Source organism: Cherax quadricarinatus, chromosome 6, assembly GCF_038502225.1.
Source record: "Cherax quadricarinatus isolate ZL_2023a chromosome 6, ASM3850222v1, whole genome shotgun sequence".
NCBI lineage: Eukaryota > Metazoa > Arthropoda > Malacostraca > Decapoda > Parastacidae > Cherax > Cherax quadricarinatus.
Genome location: NC_091297.1, coordinates 16,956,944 through 16,975,847, shown reverse-complemented (window position 1 = coordinate 16,975,847; position 18,904 = coordinate 16,956,944). Strand labels below are relative to the sequence as shown.

The 18,904-nt window shown below is 41.1% G+C and overlaps 1 protein-coding gene across 5 annotated transcripts in view; it reads left to right on the top strand.

Annotated features, from left to right (window-relative positions):
• Positions 1-16,900, top strand: part of LOC128692382 (uncharacterized) — a 257,585-nt gene extending 240,685 nt beyond the window's left edge. For all 5 annotated transcript variants that reach the window (XM_070080697.1, XM_070080691.1, XM_070080702.1 and 2 more), the window contains one exon: positions 14,667-16,900. In XM_070080697.1, coding sequence (XP_069936798.1) covers positions 14,667-14,747 — 81 coding nt within the window. In that variant the 3' untranslated portion in view covers positions 14,748-16,900. The remainder of the gene's footprint in view (positions 1-14,666) is intronic.
• Positions 16,901-18,904: the final 2,004 nt, after the last annotated feature.

The following is an 18,904-nucleotide window of genomic DNA, read 5'->3' as shown; positions in this document are numbered from 1 at the left end:
CGTCTTTGATTTGTTCTTTCTTTGCCAGGATGGATGTAATTGTTGATTTATTCTTGCTGTATATCCTGGCAAGTTTCATCACCTTCATACCACTCTCAAACTTTTTTATCACTTCACGCTTAAATTCCATGGTGTTTCTCACTTTCTTTACCACAGGAACTTTACTAGGAACTTTCTTTGGAGCCATGGTTACTTATTTCACAGTTGCACTGCAAGAAAACCACTAAAAACAATGGTAAACAAGTGAAATGTTTGGATGTATGAGCAGAAGCCCCCTCAGCCACCGAGAGACAAAGCCAAACTGAAGCGCAAGCTGCCCCAGCTGGTGGATGGACGCGTACAAAACTGCCGATAACTGAGTGAACGGCCGATAACCAGGCGCCAAAAACCCTGCCGAAAACCGAGTTGGCCGATAACTAAACTGGCCAATAACTGGGGGTCCACTGTATTAGTGTCAGAACATAGATTGGCTATGAAATCACAAGAACTAATACAAATTGTAATTATCAGAGCATAAAAATTATCTAAAATAAAAAAAAATGAGAAAAAAAGGTATATCGGCAACACTTCTGCAAGCGCCAGGATTCCATTTTGCCATTTGAGTATCCAGTGCCAGCTTTGCGGTCTTATATCTCGGTAAGTACTGACCCTTAAAAAAAAAAAATTATCCTATTACATGTAGAAAAATGCCCTCTATTTTAATAGTTTTTTTTTTTTAAATATTCGGAGTGCTGAGCGAGAGAATGTAGATCACATTTGGACAGTTAAGGGGTTAACCCTTAAACTGTCCAAACGTAGATCTACGTTCACGTGCATAGCACTCCGGCCTTGATTTTCCCCCATTTATCCAACACATAACAAAAAAAGTATCCAAAACGGTTGGGATCCTCTCCAAGATACGATACTATGTGCCGCAAACTGCCCTTCTCACACTATACCATTCACTTATATATCCATACCTCACCTATGCTATCTGTGCTTGGGGTTCAACTGCAGCAACACACCTAAAGCCAATAATAACCCAACAAAAAGCCGCAGTAAGAATAATCACTAAATCCCATCCCTGGCAACACACCCCCCCACTCTTCATAGATCTAAACTTACTCCCTGTTCAGAACAGCCACACTTACTACTGTGCAATCTACATCTACAGGACCTTAAATTCCAATATTAACCTTGACCTAAAATGCTTTCTTGATAGTTGTGACAGGATCCACAGGCATAACACCAGACACAAACATCTCTATGACATTCCCCGTGTTCGACTAAACCTTTACAAAAATTCAATGTATTTCAAAGGACCTAAAACCTGGAACACCCTACCTGAAAACTCTAGAACTGCAGACACATTCATCACTTTCAAAACTACATGATAACCACCTGGTGGTTCACAATTACGCTCACTCACCCACTGACTATAAACCCAGAAATACTAATCTTAATCTTAAAATAATAAATCCTAACTAGTCATAAGTTTGTCTATGATACTCCAATATAGACACTTTGTATTATGCCAAAACAAAAGCATTCACATTGCTAAACTCACAAATTATGATGTAGTCACTTAGCCTTAATACCATAATCTGTAAGGATTTAATGTTAAGAATTAGTCTAAGTCTGCTCGAAATGCCTAGCCAGGCTAGGTGTCCTAGTGGCCCCCTCTGTAATTAGTATTTTATAACATGTAAACCACACACTACCCAAAACATGTAAACCCCACATTGTAACCCTTATAGAGAATAAACTTAAATTGAATTTGAAAGCCTGTAAAAAAAAAAAAACGTAGATCTACGTTCGGAGCCCCCCGCACGTGGAGATCTATGTTTGGACAGTTTAAGGGTTAAAGATAGGGTGTAGAACAAACAATGTAGGCATTCCTGGCACTAAAAAGCATTTCCTCTGTTCACTAGTTATGTCCCCTGGCCTCTCATATTATGCTTGCTTTCCATTTTGAATTTTATTCATAAAAAAAAAAAGATTTACTGTTATGTACACTACTGTATTATTGTAATACGTAATTGTATAAATAATGTGAGTGCATTTTTAAATGCATGTCAGACTGGCCAGTTGGACACGTATTGGATGGAGTATACTTGGAGAGGGTTTCAGGGGTTAATGCCCCTTAGGCCCGGTCTGTGACTAGGCCTCATGGTGGATCAGGGCCTGATCAAACAGGCTATTACTGTTGGCCACACACAACCCAACATACGAACCACAGCCCGGCTGGTCAGGTACTGACTTGAGGTGCCTGTCCAGCGGATGAGTGACATTATTTCTGTACTCTGGAATATCAGAAAAAAACAGAACATTTCCGCTTCTTTGACCTCAATTTCAAGCTACTTTCAGTGCAGAAATCAATCAAAATCATCTTTATTTCTGCAATATATCTTCCATTCTATCAAATGAGATCAAGAAACCCAGAACACAACCATGAAAATCGTACAACAACACACCGCAAAGTTGCTGTTTTAAACCAAAAAATATGGTTGCAGTTTATTTTCTCATTATTCATTGCTTGCTGCAGGATTTTTTTATATGGTGCACACTTACTGCACAGACCTATTCTCTCTTATCCAGGCCCAAATTTAATACTCACAGCTTATCTGAGTGAGCTGCGTTCATGGCGTAGAACTACAGGACCGACCCCGAGAGGGTTAAAAAGGTGTAGCACTTGAATAAAGGTGCAATGTGTTGTGTATAAATAGAGACTGCGATGGTTGTGATAGCTGCCCTTTGTTGAATATTGATTGGTTTAACCCTTTGAGGGTCCAAGCCGTAGATTTGTGCCTGGTCCACAGGGTCGAAGAATTTTTTTATTTTTTCTTATGAAATGGTAGAGAATCTTTTTCTGAAGGTAATAAAACAAAAAGTGCGAAATTTGATGGAAAATTGACAAAATTACACTATCATTAATTTTACCATGTCAGTGATATTTACTCATCAGCAATTTTGCCCACTTTGACTCCTATTTTAGGCCGATTACATTATTTCAGTTAACCAAATTCTTAGCTATTTCACTAGTATTACTTCTATTTTATCGATTGAGCACAAGAAACTGCCAAATTAACTATTTCAACTATGCAATAAAGTGATCAGAAGTTGGCAATTTGGCCAATTTCAAAACAGGGTCCAGAATAAACATTGCAAGCATTCCTGGCACTAAAATAACATTTCCTCTGTTTACTAGTTATGTTTCCAGGCTTTACACATGAATTCCATTTTGAATTTTTATTTACACATTCACACCAAAAAATAGAAGAAATACTCTTGTGCAGTATTGTAATAATTGTATAAACAATATCAATGCATTTGTGAACATATATTAGACCCACCACTTGACGTGTATGGGACGTGTGATGTGATTTGTTTACTCTTGAACATCGGCAAAAACTGAACATTTACGCTACTTTGAGTTCAGTTTCAAGGTATTTTGAGTACTGAAACCAATCAAAATCATCCCTATTTCTGTAATACAGTGGACCCCCGACTTACGATGGCCTCAACCTACGATAAAACCGACTTACGATGCTTGTCAGCATAAAAATTAGACCCCGACCTACGTTGAAAAACTCAATTTGCATCATTCATCTTGAATGTGGCCATTTGGTCTGTCTGGCCTGAGCGCCTCAGCTGAGCTAGTGTGACATTATTTACAAGCCGGGACGGATGGTTGCACGCATACATTCAATAAATTTTGTATTATTCCATTGTTTATAGTGCTTGTAACTGCTAAATAAGCCACCATGGGCCCAAAGAAAGCTTCTAGTGCCAACCCTGTGGTAAAAAGGGTGAGAAATACTATCAAAATACAGTGTCCCTCAATAATCGTCCGTAATCCGTTCCTGGAAGTGGGACTATTATCGAAATGGACGATTTACGAATCAATTTTCCCCATAAGAAATAATGTAAATTCAATTAATCCGTTCCTGACACCCAGAAGTATTAAAACAAAAAATTTTTTTACATGAAATATAGATGTAGTACATAAACAATACAGTGGCACATGATGAATTAAACATTAACAGAATAACACTTACCTTTATTGGCGATTCTTCTTTGTGTATGGAAGACTGGAGAAGGAGACTGATTGGATGAATTACTGTTTGGAAGGGGAATCCCCTTCCATCAACACCTTGGGTACCAATTGCTTTTTTGGGGTTACTTCTCTTCTCTGTTTCTTAATGCCACTAGGACCACCTTGAGAGTTACTGGAGTCCTGGCTCGCAAAAAACTGTCCAGAGAGCTCTGTTTCTGGCGTCTCTTTAAAACTTCCCTAAAATGGGCCAAGACTCTGTCACTGTACAAGTTGCCGATATGGCTTGCAACATCCTTCTCTGGGTGATGTTTCTCCATAAATCTTTCCATCCTACCCCACATTTCAAAAATCTCCTTAATTTCTGAAGAAGGCACCTTCCTCCATCTCTCTTCCTCCTCCTCTGCAGCCCTCTTCAAGGGGGGCTCCTTGGCGTGGTGAAGAGGCTCTTGGTCTGAGGAATTAGCCCTGTCGGTCTTCTTCCTCAGACCGAACCTAATTACCCCCCATTCTCCCCTCCCCTATCCCATCCTCCCCATCCTCCCCTTTTTCCATTCCTCCTCCTCCTCCTCACCCCTCCCTTTTGCCCTTCCTCTTTTTAGCCTTCGTGATTTCTCCCACAGGCGCGCTAGTTCCTAGGTAGGGGAAAGGACACCGGGGTCCATCCCATTCCGTTGAGGTTTCTTGGCGGTGGCGTAGTTTGCCGTGGAATCTGGATTGCCTAGGGATGTCCCGATCCCTCTCCGGTATCCCGGAGTAGCTTTGGGTGTCTTTTGGGCGACGGGTGTAGCTCTGGAAGCCACCTTTCGGATTCCGGGGGTGGTGGCTGAAGGAGGTATGCTTTGTGGCGGATATCCGGCCGCCCTCTCTTTTGTCCACCGAGGTAGCTCGGCAGATGTGAGGTTGCTATCCCAGATTGCTGGTTTACTGGCATGAAGGGTAGGGTATGGCACGGGTTCCATGCTGCATCTGCGCTACTAGCGGTGTCGAGTCCTCTTGGGCGCGGAGGGAGATTTCTGGCCCTTTCATTCCTCCTAGGAACTATCCCTCCCCGGTCCCCCCTTTTTTTTTCTTTTTTTTATTTTTATTTTCTTTTCTTCTTTCTTTTTTTTTCTTAAAAACAAAAAGAAAGAAGTAACCTAACCAAGGCAGCCCTAGTCCATGAACCTAGTACCCCCGGGCCCCTTCTTGATACCGCACCCCGTTCTGACCCCGCCTCGTCTTTGGACCACTCTTCAGACATTCCTCATGCCTCTGTACCTATTGCCGGTGCTGTTTCCTCACCCGCTTCAGGTACTGAGGCCTCGACTGACTCCTTCGATTTATCAGACCTTCGCTCTCCTCTGACTATGCTTCCGGCCTCTCCCTCTACGGTGCGGCAATTTTCAAATCGCCGACCCGTTCCACGTCGGACCAACTCTGGTCCCACGCCTAAACGTCAACGACAATTACCTGCTGATGATACTTCTCCACCTTCACCTTCTCGTTCTTCTCAGAAACGATCGACACGTCCTTCACTACCTTTCCACGCTCAGTTTCAGACTGAACAGTGGACTAAATTCTTCACTTTACGACCAACTTCCTCTACTGCCTATCTTTCTGACCATAGTATTGGCAAGGCACTCCTACGCCATGTTGGTAAAGATATTTCTTTTCATGCTCTTAAGAGCGGTACGCGCATCATTACTGTACAGAATGCTACCCAGGCTCGTGAGCTCTCTCGTCTTTCCCATATAGATACTGTTCCTGTCACCCTTGAAAAACATCATTCCCTCAATTCTTGTAGTGGTACCGTTATTCTGCCCCATACCATAGTTCAACAAAATTTCCAGACATGTGGCACCGACATTCTAGAACAGCTGGAACTCCAAGATCTCCCAATCCTCATGGTAGACACTTACGTTCTTCCTGCCCGTGGGCGGAGACGATACCCTAGCAATGTGGCTCGTTTAACTTTTGACAGCCGAGAACTCCCATCCTCCGTTTATATAGCAGGACATCGGTTACAAGTTCGAAAGGTGATCCCTACACCACAACAGTGTAGAAATTGCTGGCGATTTGGCCATCCAGCGAAATATTGCAGATCTATCGCCGAATGCCCAGTCTGTGGTGCCGATGACCATTCTAATACGTCTTGCAATCGATCTCCCTCTTGCCTTAACTGTCATGAGGCTCACCCTTCGTACTCTCGCCGTTGTCAGGTCTATTTAAACGAGCGGGAAATCCGTTACCTCAAAGAGACAGAAGGTCTCCCTTATGCCATGGCAGTTTCTCATCTCCGCCTCCAAGGGAGACTCCCACGTGTTTCTTATTCCCGTGTTTCAAAACGTCCCCCCACTTCTGGTATCCCATCTTCTACACCCACCTCTGTGGTTACCTCTCCCATAATCACTCCTGTATCTAATCCTTTTGCTGTCCTCGGCTCAGACGTCCCTACTTCAACGCCTCAGTCTAATCTCGCTTCTTCGAGTTCTCTCTTACAAGCCTCAGTATCGACGAGACCTCGTACGACACCTCTTCCCAATCGTCCCTCTACTTCTCAAAAGTCAAAAAAAGGTCCGGTAACACCTCCTACCCATCTTCCACCTCCTCATTTTACCCTCCCTGTCTCTGTCCCTAGTTCTTCCCCTCTCACTGGCTCAGTTACAAGTGCAGAGGTTCACCCTCCTCCTCGTAATGTACCTTCCTCCCCTGTTCCCTCCCAAGTTTCTTCCTCTTCTGCCACCTCCCAGGTTCCTGTCTCTTCTGTCCCCTGCCACGCTTCTCCAGTTCCCTCCACCCTTTCGCCCCCCCCTACCTTGGTACAGTCCAATACAGTTCCAATCTTTACTCATCCTCCCCCTACCATTCCCAATATTGTCTCCCATACGACATCTCTAAATTCCGAAACACTTGAAGCAATCTCTGAATATATTGCAGAGACCAAACCATCAATGGACACTGATCCACCTTCCGCTCTTTCTCTCTCCTCTGCTCCATCTGCGCAACTCCTTTCTTCACAGCGCACCGTTCCTTCGCTGCTTGAACATTTTCCACTGCCTCCGCATGTGGACTTTTCTAACCCTTCTAGTCCGTAGGAACCCTTACCTGCGGATTTCAAGTATCTTTATCATTGCCAATCATGGCCTTTTTACAGTGGAATATACGCGGCCTCAGGGGTAATCGGGGTGAGCTTCAGATGTTACTCTCCCAGTTTGCCCCTGTTGGTGTTTGCTTACAGGAACCAAAATTACACTCTGCTGTTATTTCTCACATCTCAGGCTATAATTTATTGTATTCTTCAGATCCTTTTCCTGATGGGACCTTTAATGAAAGTGCCCTTCTTCTCCGCACTGATATTCCGTACCATCAGCTATTTATTCATACTTCGCTGCATTACACAGCAGCCCGTATCCACTTACATAGGTGGTATACGCTCTGTTCTTTATATCTCTCTCCTTCTCGGGCATTATCTATTCCGGATTTTGCCTTCCTTGTTTCGTCATTACCGCCACCGATTCTGTTACTTGGTGATTTTAATGCCCACCATTTCCTCTGGGGAGGGTCTCACTGTGATTCCCGTGGAATTCAGTTAGAGGCTTTTCTTGCCACCCACCCCCTCCATGTTTTAAATACAGGTACTCACACCCATTTTGATCCTCGGACTCATACTCTCTCTTGCATCGATCTCTCAGTTTGCTCTTCCTCCGCCGCATTAGACTTTACTTGGTCTGTTCTCCCGGACTTACATGACAGTGATCATTTCCCAATCATTCTTACTTCCCCTTCATATTCGCCACCTCTTCGCACCCCACGCTGGCAATTTAATCGGGCAAATTGGAACCTTTACTCACACCTGACTGTTTTTAAAGAGGTTCCTTCTTCGTCCTCCATCGATGAGCTTTTACACCTCTTCTCGTCCTCCGTTTTCACCGCAGCTTCTCATTCTATACCCCAAACTTCGGGCAGGCATTCTCAGAAATGCGTACCTTGGTGGTCTCCTGCTTGTGCTCGTGCAGTACGTTTGAAACGCGCTGCATGGGGCAGGTACCGGTACAATAGAACCACAGAGCGACTCCTTGATTTTAAACAGAAGCGTGCGATCGCTCGCCGTGTCATCCGTGACGCTAAACGCACTTGCTGGCGAGATTATGTCTCCACCATCACCTCTGCTTCCTCTATGAGTGCAGTCTGGAAAAAAGTACGAAAACTGAGTGGTAAATATTCTCCTGACCCGGCTCCTGTTCTGCGAGTTGCCGGTGTTGATATAGCAAACCCACTAGATGTTGCCAATGAAATTGGCAATCATCTGGTCCGTATTTCTCAGGGACTCCATCTGTGCCCCTCATTTCTTTCCTCAAAGTCTGCCAGAGAGTTAGCACCCTTGGACTTTTCTTCTCTCAGAGAAGAACAGTATAATGTGCCTTTTACACTTCAAGAACTGGAGGCAACACTCTCAGCTTGTCGATCATCGGCAGCTGGGCCCGACGACATTCATATTCGTATGCTACAACATTTACATCAGTCAGCCCTTGCAGTCCTATTATGCCTTTACAATCTTATTTGGTCACAAGGAGTTCTTCCACAGCTGTGGAAATCCGCCATTGTTCTCCCTTTCCGCAAACCAGGCACTACGGGACATGAAACCTCCCACTATCGTCCCATTGCTCTTACCAGTGCAGTTTGCAAAGTAATGGAACGTCTAGTAAATAGACGTTTAGTGTGGTATTTAGAGACACACAACAGTCTCTCCACTCGTCAATATGGCTTTCGTAAGGGACGTTCTACCATAGACCCCTTACTGCGCTTGGATACGTATGTTCGTAATGCCTTTGCGAATAACCACTCAGTTATTGCCATATTTTTTGACCTTGAGAAGGCATATGACACAACTTGGAGGTATAATATTTTAGCCCAAGCCCACTCCTTAGGCCTTCGAGGCAATCTACCATCCTTCCTTAAGAACTTTTTAACTGACAGGCATTTCCGTGTTCGGGTTAATAATGTGCTCTCCCCGGACTTTGTCCAAGCTGAAGGTGTCCCCCAGGGATGTGTTCTGAGCACAACACTTTTTCTCCTTGCTATTAATGATTTGGCCTCTAGTCTTCCATCAAATATTTGGTCATCACTCTATGTTGATGACTTCGCTATTGCCTGTGCAGGCGCTGACTGTCACCTCCTTACAGTTTCTCTCCAGCATGCAGTCGACCGTGTTTCCAATTGGGCCACCACACATGGGTTTAAATTTTCCAGCACTAAAACCCACCAAATCACTTTCACTAGACGCTCTGTCATCTCTGATCATCCTTTGTACCTCTATGGCTCACGTATCCCTGAACGTGATACAGTCAAGTTTCTGGGCCTCCTCTTTGATCGTAGGTTATCCTGGAAACCTCACATTACCTCTCTGAAGGCAACTTGTCACAGCCGGCTGAACCTTCTTAAAACCCTTGCTCATCTTTCGTGGGGAGCTGATCGTCGAACCCTCCTTCACCTACATTCCACCCTTATTTTATCGAAACTTGATTATGGTGACCAGATCTATTCAGCGGCATCTCCTGCTACTCTCTCTAGCCTTAACCCCATTCATCACCAAGGATTACGTTTATGCCTTGGTGCTTTTCGCTCTTCCCCTGTCGAAAGCCTCTATGCAGAAGCGAACGTTCCATCCTTATCCGATCGCCGTGATGCCCATTGCCTGCGCTACTATGTACGCTCTCATGATCTCCGCAATCCTTCCATTTATAGAATGGTCACTGATATTAGTAGACATTCTTTATTTGTTCGCCGCCCCTGCTTACTCCGTCCCTTCTCTCTTCGCCTTCATTCGCTCTTGTCTTCTCTTCAACTACCACCTTTCTATGTACATGTAGCATCTCACTTTTCCCTACCCCCCTGGGAAGTTCCAGCTGTTCGAGTCTGTTCTTTCTCCCTCCCTTGCTCGAAAGCCCAACTGTCTACGGTCGCTTCCCGCTCTCTTTTTCTTGACCACTTTCACTCTCATTCTCATGCCATTGCTGTGTACACAGATGGCTCTAAGTCTTCTGACGGCGTAGGATTCGCAGCAGTGTTTCCGGACAGCGTCGTACAAGGGCATTTACTATCTTCAGCTAGTATTTTTACTGCTGAATTATATGCCATCCTTACAGCACTTATCCGTATTGCATCTATGCCTGTGTCATCATTTGTGGTTGTCTCAGACTCCCTTAGTGCTTTACAGGCTATAAAAAAATTTGATACACCTCACCCCTTAGTCCTCCGTATCCAACTTTGGCTACGCCGCATCTTTACTAAGCATAAAGATATTGTTTTTTGTTGGGTCCCTGGTCATGTTGACGTACAGGGCAATGAACAGGCAGACACTGCTGCGCGGTCAGCAGTACATGACCTACCAGTTTCTTATAGAGGTATTCCATGTACGGACTATTTTGCTGTAATATCTTCCCACCTTCACACCCGTTGGCAACAACGTTGGTCTACTATGCTCGGCAACAAACTTCAGTCTATTAAACCGAGTATAGGTTACTGGCCGTCTTCTTATCACCAGTGTCGAGGTTGGGAGACTACTCTCTCCCGTCTTCGCATTGGCCATACTCGTCTTACTCATGGATATCTCATGGAGAGGCGTCTTGCTCCTCTCTGTGAGAATTGCCAAGCTCCATTATCAGTCAGCCACATTCTGTTGGACTGCCCACTTTATCAACGAGCACGCAGAATTTACCTCTGTCGTCGTCTTCGCTCCGCTGCTCTCTCTTTACCTTCCCTTCTCGCTGATGGACCCACCTTTCATCCGGACTCTCTCATTGACTTTTTGACAACGACTGACTTACTTCACAAATTCTGATACCTTCAGCCCTTTCTACTTCAATCTCTTGCTACCCTCTACCCCCGTACTATCCCCTGCCCCGCTGTTTTCTGTAACCTGCTGATCATCCCCCCTCCCTCCTGCCATCCAATTCCCTTGCTTCCTTCCCTACCCTGCAGCGCTGTATAGCCCTTGTGGCTTAGCGCTTCTTTTTGATTATAATAATAAATCCTCTGCAGCAAGATTCAGAGCTGCCATCTGTTGCTGTTCCTGCTGAAGCTCTTGCAGCTCCTCAGTGGTTGGCTCTTTGTTGTGGTCCTCCACCAACTCTTCCACATCCTCCAAACTCACATCCAACCCCATGGAAGCCCCCAGTGCCACAATGGATTTAACAACTGACATAGGCTCATCAGGGTCAGCCCCAAACCCTTCAAAATCCCTCTTGTGGACACAATCTGGCCACAATTTTCTCCAAGCAGAGTTCAAAGTCCTGGTAGTCACTCCCTCCCAAGCCTTACCTATAAGGCTTACACAATGGAGAATACTGAAATGTTCTTTCCAAAAATCTCGTAGGGTCAAGTGAGTGTCTGAGGTCACATTCAAGCACCTTTCAAACATTGCTTTGGTGTAGAGTTTTTTTAAAGTTTGCAATGACCTGCTGGTCCATGGGTTGGAGGAGAGGAGTGGTATTCGGGGGCAAGAACTTTACTGTGATGAACCCAAACTCCTTCAGAATTAGGTCATCCAAGTTTGGAGGATGAGCAGGTGCATTGTCCATTACTAGGAGGCACTTGAGATCCAATTTCTTTTCCAGGAGGTAATTCTTCACACTAGGGCCAAACACTTCGTTGAAGCACTCTACAAAAATTTCCCTCATGACCCATGCCTTACTATTAGATTTCCAAAACACACACAATTTACTCTTCATAACATTGTTTTTCCTGAACACTCTGGGATTTTCAGAATGGTACACTAGTAACGGCTTCACTTTGAAATCCCCACTAGCATTAGCACAGAACATTAGCGTCAGCCTGTCTTTCATAGGCTTGTGTCCTGGCATTGCCTTTTCCTCTTGTGTAATGAAGGTCCTCTTTGGCATTTTCTTCCAAAAGAGGCCTGTTTTGTCACAATTGAACACTTGTTCAGGTTTCAGTCCTTCACTGTTTATGTACTCCTGGAATTCATGCACATATTTTTCAGCCGCCTTGTGGTCCTAACTGGCAGCCTCACCATGCCTTACCACACTGTGTATGCCAGTACGCTTCTTAAATCTCTCAAACCAGCCTTTGCTAGCCTTAAATTCACTCACATCATCACTAGTTGCAGGCAGTTTCTTTACCAAATCGTCATGCAACTGCCTAGCCTTTTCACAAATAAGCGACGTCATAAGACTGTCTCCTGCTAATTGTTTCTCATTTATCCACACCAATAATAACTTCTCAACATCTTCGAGTACTGGTGATCTCATTTTTGTCAGCATATTTACCCCCTTTGCAACAACAGCATCCTTGATTTCCTTTTTCTTGGCTATGATGGAAGATATGGTTGTACGGGATTTGTTATACATCCTGGCCAGTTCGCCCACACGTATGCCACTATCATATTGTTCAATGATGTTTTTCTTAAATTCAATCGTATTTCTCACCTTCTTTACCAAAGGCTTGGCACTAGGAGCTTTCTTTGGAGCCATGGTAGCTTATTTAGCACTTAAATAACTTGCAAGCACTAAAATAAATGAAATATGAAATATTTCACTGGAGCACGTGAGGGGACCGTCGCTCACTGGTAAACAATGGCACACTGGCTGGGAAGGAAAGGCTGAGGCGGCTCGAGGCCGCTCAGACTGTGCATACGCGTCTGGGACGAAGGACTATTAGCGAGTTACCGGACCATTTCCGAGCCAATATTTTGACGAAAAAACAGGACTATTTCTGAAATGGACGACTTTCAGGCCGGACGATTATTGAGGGACCACTGTACTATCGTACCACGGTCAGCTGTACTACTCGAAAATGTGGAGAGACTGTTGTTGGTGTGGCTTAGAGAATACTGAGAAACAATTAACCCCTGAGGGTTAGCCACCCAGGATAAACCAAGAAAGTCAGTGTCATCGAGGACTCTCTAACTTATTTCCATTGGGTCCTTAATCTTGTGCCCCAGGATGCGACCCACACAGTCGACTAACACCCAGGTGAACAGGAAAAAATGCCTGGAACTAGTGCTCATATTGGTGAATTAAAGGCCAGCAAAAGTTGGTTTGAGAGATTTAAGAATCGTAGTGGCATACACAGTGTGATAAGGCCTGTTCTGGAAGAAAATGCCAAACAGGACCTACATTACTCAGGAGGAAAAGGCACTCCCAGGACACAGTGTCTCATCACTCATCACCACATCTTCAATAAAGGTGTCATTTATTCTTCATTTAGTATAGTATATGCACAATATATATTGTGCATGTATCCTTCTTTTTGTGTGTAGGAAAATGTATATTTCATGTGGTAAAAAAAAAATTTCATACTTTTGGGTGTCTTGAACGGATTAATTTGATTTCCATTATTTCTTATGGGGAAAATTAATTCAACTTACGATAACTTCATCTTACGATGTGCTCTCTGGAACGGATTAATATCGTAAGTTGGGGTTCCACTGTATATCCTTTATTCTATCAAATGAAACCAAGAAACCATGGATACAATTGTAAAAATGTGGACAAGGTGTAGATCTACGGCTTAGACCCTCAAATGGGTTAAGGTTTGTTGCCAGAGTGAATCGCCAAGTGCAGATCCCAGTAAGGTATGGTTGAGGGAAAATTAGGGCAGCACTAGTAGTGTAGACCGGGGAACATAATAGTCATTTCCAGAGTGTATCTTTTTTTTTTAAACATGCTGGATATGACCCTTTCAGGTTTAATGCTTAACCTGAGTATATTATTATTATCACTTCCATTAGTTTTATTAATTCTGATATTGGATTGGGGACATAATTTCCAAAAGTTATATAAAATGTTTTTTCAATATAGTGTTAAAGGTGAATTTATCAGTAATCATCCAAATATAAACTTGTTTTTTTCTAACTGTGATGCATAATATCAGACAAAGGTTGTGTCTTCAGTAAAGAAAGCAGGTTAATAATATTGGGTGGCATCTGGTAGGTCACTGATATGAATGAGGTAAATTACTATTATATTATTATAATCATGGGGAGCACTAAACCCATAGGGAATATAGAGCACCTGTGGGGGAAGGTATTCAGGCTCAATTCAGAGAACTGGAGCACAGATCCAGTTCTCTAGATCAAGAGTCCCTCATCATCATCAGGGAACCTCCCTTGAGGGGTGAATGAGGTAAAGAAGAGAACATAGAATGATACCCTTGGGAACACTTTAATTCATTGGTAAGGTACTTGAAGACATCTTTTATGACTACGTGCTGTTGTCTGATACTGAGGTATGACTGACAGTGTTTGTATGTGTTCCTACAAGTCAGTAGTGGTCTAGCTTAAGTAGAAGAATATTGTAGTTAACAGTATCAAAACCATTTTACAAATCAATAAACAATTTAATTAAGACATGGAATAGATAGTTTTCAATTTTTACTGAAGATAACACAAAAGTTTGTTATTCATAACAGCCAGTCATATTATTAATATTAATGTAAATAACATGAAAGCATAAAGGTACCATACTTTTAAAATTTTCTTCCTTTTCTTGTTTATTAACATTTTAATCATTGACAAAGTTAACATGAAAACAATCAAGGATTACATTTCTCTTTACAGTATTATCTATTAATTTTTAAAATTGCTCACTTGAGCATCTAACTAATAGTTGATATTTTTCTCAAATCATAGGGTCCAGGGGATGTGTCTGGAGGCTGCAAATGTGGAATTCGAGGTAGAAAATGTCACCCAAAATGTACCTACTGCCACTAATATACTGCCATAACATGTGCTCCAGTTAGAAAATATTCTATTGAAGAGAAACAATGGGACTTCATTTATTTCCTGGCACACAAAATAGTATTAAACAAATGTGCATTAAAATTGAAGACTCTAGACTTGAACCATAATGCAGAATGTGTTTGGACATTTATTTCAGCATTATCAAGAATTTATGTAACTTAACTCATTCACTCACAAACTTCCCAGTATATTATGCATTTGCATGTGAATGAGTATCTTGAACTAGTTTGTTGACTGACCAAAGATCAATATTTATGAAAAGTAGATATATTTTACTAAAATCATGACATTTTTTGTTGAAATTTTCAACTTGGTCAAAAGCATTCCATGGCCAGTTGTCAGACAGTAATTGGGGTTTTCCTTATATGAATTGGGTTATACAGTAGATGTTATTTCTTTTGACAGTGAGGCTCAACTTTAAACAGTGAAGTACAGGTATTGTGATTAGAATTATGTGGCACTATACATTTTTTTACTTTAAAAATTGTGATTCTAGTCTTATTGACATTGTCTAGTCTCCAAGTCAGGAAGATGGGCAGCTCTTTATGCTTAAGGTATAATGACGCTTCACAAAGTATTGCAGCCTTGCACTTAGTTTTATCTTTTAATTTATATTTCCAATATCATATCATGATCAAAATGTGGGCACATTACTACAGTGCACTATAAATGTTTCAGAAAAGATGATTGGTAAATATTGTTACTGTGCTGGAGAGACTTAAGAAAGTCTTGAAACTTTATTTATTACCTAGAATCTGGCCTTGTAAGTAAAGTAAGACACAATGACACTAAAATCTAGAGCAAATCATGTAATAAAAGAAGGGAAAACAGAGTTGTAGCTACATAATGAAGCCCACATGTGGAGTGTGCTGTTGTGCATTTGACATTTCAGTTTAACTTAAGCCAAAACATTATCACATCAGCACACTCAATTTGTCAGTTTTTTTAAACAAATGATGAGAATATATATTTCTTATAGGCTATCATATGCAACAAATATTAGTATCAAATGTTAAAAACTTTTTATATCCTTAAAACTTTTGTACATTGGGATAGTTTGAGTAAGCTAAGAAATATTTTCTACATTTTTACTTTTGCACATGATTCATGTATTGCATCCTGTATAATGTTAATGATTTGAGTGAATTGAAGTTAAAAAATATGTATGCACACTATCACTGTCTAGGAACTGGTTATAAAGATAAAACCTAACAAGAGTATGTAATACTTGAACTTTGCTTGCTGAACGACCCACACAAAATTAGTGCTTTTCACGAATATACACTTATATGGGAATTGACTAAGTTTCATGGAGACTTAGATTAACTTGGTCCTTGATAAGGTGTCGATGTGCTGCTAAACACACTAACTGGACAACAGTTTGTAATTTTATAGAGTAGCATTGGCAATCTATGGTGTGTATATTGGTTTTCTTGGCCATGGAAGCTCTTGGTTGTCAAAATAACATTGTTCAATTTGCATCTATGAATATAACCTGTGATAATGACTTATTAGTCTAGCCCATTTAACTTAATTTGTATATAATTGTATGTTGCCTCATGCCAGTTGTACACAAGATAATGCATTACATTTTAAAGAACACAGCCTAAATTTTTTTACCTCCTATATTTATGTTTATAATTCCTGTTTTTAAAATTTTGCTTTAGAGTTAATGTTGGAATTTTTTTCAGGTTTGACATTAATATAGGTCAGTGTTAGTTTTCTTTTGAATCACAGTCGCTTATGGCTAAAGCAACTTTTACGTACATTTTATGCATTGTATTATTTTCAAAATTTACTCGAGGCAGTGACATGTACAGCAAAAGTTATTGCACTTTGCAGTAATTTAAACCATACTTTGTGTCATATGGTGTGTGCTTTCCAACTTGCTGAGTGCAGTGTTTGGAACACACTAAGTATGAAAGGTGTTGTGCCTGGGTATGTATGTACAGTACTCTCTTGTGATCTCCCTGGAAGAGTTTAGTCTTACATGTGGTTATTAATGTGCAATACACAGTGAAGATTTACAAATGTACATATATATTTTATCTTCTGAGCAGCAGATAATTTAAATTTAAATGTATGTTGATGCTCTTGTGGTGCTAAATAAATTATTTACAATATCTTGTATATTATTGACAACTCTTCATAAATATGGACTTTTATCACAAAAAAGAAAGGTTTTATCCTGTTTCCAACTTTTGAGATAAAGACATTTCCCAAGAGAAAACAGAACAATGATGTACTATATAGGAAATAAAAGCTACAATGGGAGCTTATTCATAGGAAAAAAAAAAAAATTTAAATATTAACCCTTTGACTGTCGAAAGGCCCAATCCTGAAGTGTCTCCTGGTGTCGCAAAATATTTGAAAAAAAAAAAAAAATTTCTTATGAAAATGTTAAGATTATTTTTCTGATTGTTTTAGTAAAAAAAAAAAAATTCCCATCAGTACTTACCCAGATATAGAGGCATGAAGTTTGCAGAAAATGAGCGGCGTATGGCAACAGCGACGACTGCCGCTCACCCGGTAAACTTTGGTTTACTTGTATTTGAAGATTTTGTTTTTTTCGCTATTTTATTTTTTCACATAACTTATGTGGCCTGTGAGACCAAAGTAAGGTGCAATGTACATATATACACTCGTTGTATGCAACACAATAAGCACACAAACATAATTGTCAATATATTGTTTACAAAACTTGTTTACAAAAACAAACAATACAAAAAATTGTTTATTTATTTATTTTTTATTTATTTATTTATTTAAAAATTTGAGCACACATACAGAGGTACAAAAAATACAGATAAGAGCAGCATGCCAAAGCCACTTATACTATGCATAGCATTACGGGCTGGCTTAAAATTAACTTAAGATGAACTAAGCAATGATGACATCAGTGATAAAACTTTAATGTAAACAGATTACTATAAAGCACAAGTGAGTATTACAAAGACAGGTCATATGGTTGTATGCATTGTTGTACATTCAGTGGAATGGAGTATTCTGTTAGGTAGTGTATTTAAAAAATAATAAAGTTAGATTGGGTTTTAGGTTTAACATTTATGTGATATAATTGTGAGAAACATTTAAGATATACAATTTATAAGGTTCAGTTATTCAGTATTTATTTGGTTTTGGGTGAGTAAGTGATCTTTGAGAAGAGACTTGAATTTATAAACAGGTAGTGTTTCTTTTATATTTACAGGTAATGAGTTCCAGATTTTAGGGCCTTTTATGTGCATTGAGTTTTTGCATAGTGTGAGATGGACACGAGGAACATCAAAGAGTGATCTGTGCCTTGTGTTATGGTCATGTGTTCTGTTGAGGTTGGCAAGGAGATGTTTGAGGGGAGGGTTAATATCAGAGTTAAGTGTTCTATGTATGTAATAGGTGCAGTAATAAGTATGAATGTTTTGTATGGTGAATAGGTTTAGTGTATTGAATATTGGTGGAGTGTGCTGCCTATAGTGAGAATTTGTTATCATTCTAACTGCAGCCTTTTGTTGGGTAATTAGTGGTCTGAGATGGTTACTTGTTGTTGAGCCCCATGCACAAATTCCATAGGTGAGATAGGGGTAAATAAGAGAGTGATATAGGGCCAGGAGGGCTGACTGTGGAGCATAGTACCGTATCTTCGATAGTATGCCTACAGTCTTGGAAATTTTCTTAGAAATTTGTTGTATATGTGTATGAAATTTGAGTCTATTATCAAGGTGGATTCCTAAGAATTTTCCCTCTGTTAGCTTTGTGATAGGTGATCCGTTTATCATTATGTTAAGAGGGACATCTGTAGCTCTGTTACCAAACTGAATGAAGTAGGTTTTGTCAATGTTTAGTGTAAGTTTGTTAGTCCTCATCCAGGTAGATATTTTCTGTAATTCGGTATTTACAGTATTGGCTAGCGTGACTGGGCTCGGGTGGGAGAAGACGTATGTAGTGTCATCTGCAAATAGTGTGGGTTTGAGTAATTGCGAAGCATTTGGTAGGTCATTTATGTATATGAGAAAGAGAAGAGGGCCAAGGACACTTCCCTGTGGGACACCAACTGTAATTGGTTGTGCAGAAGAATTTGCCCCATTTGCATACACATATTGGCTTCTGTTGCTGAGGTATGACTTGAGGTA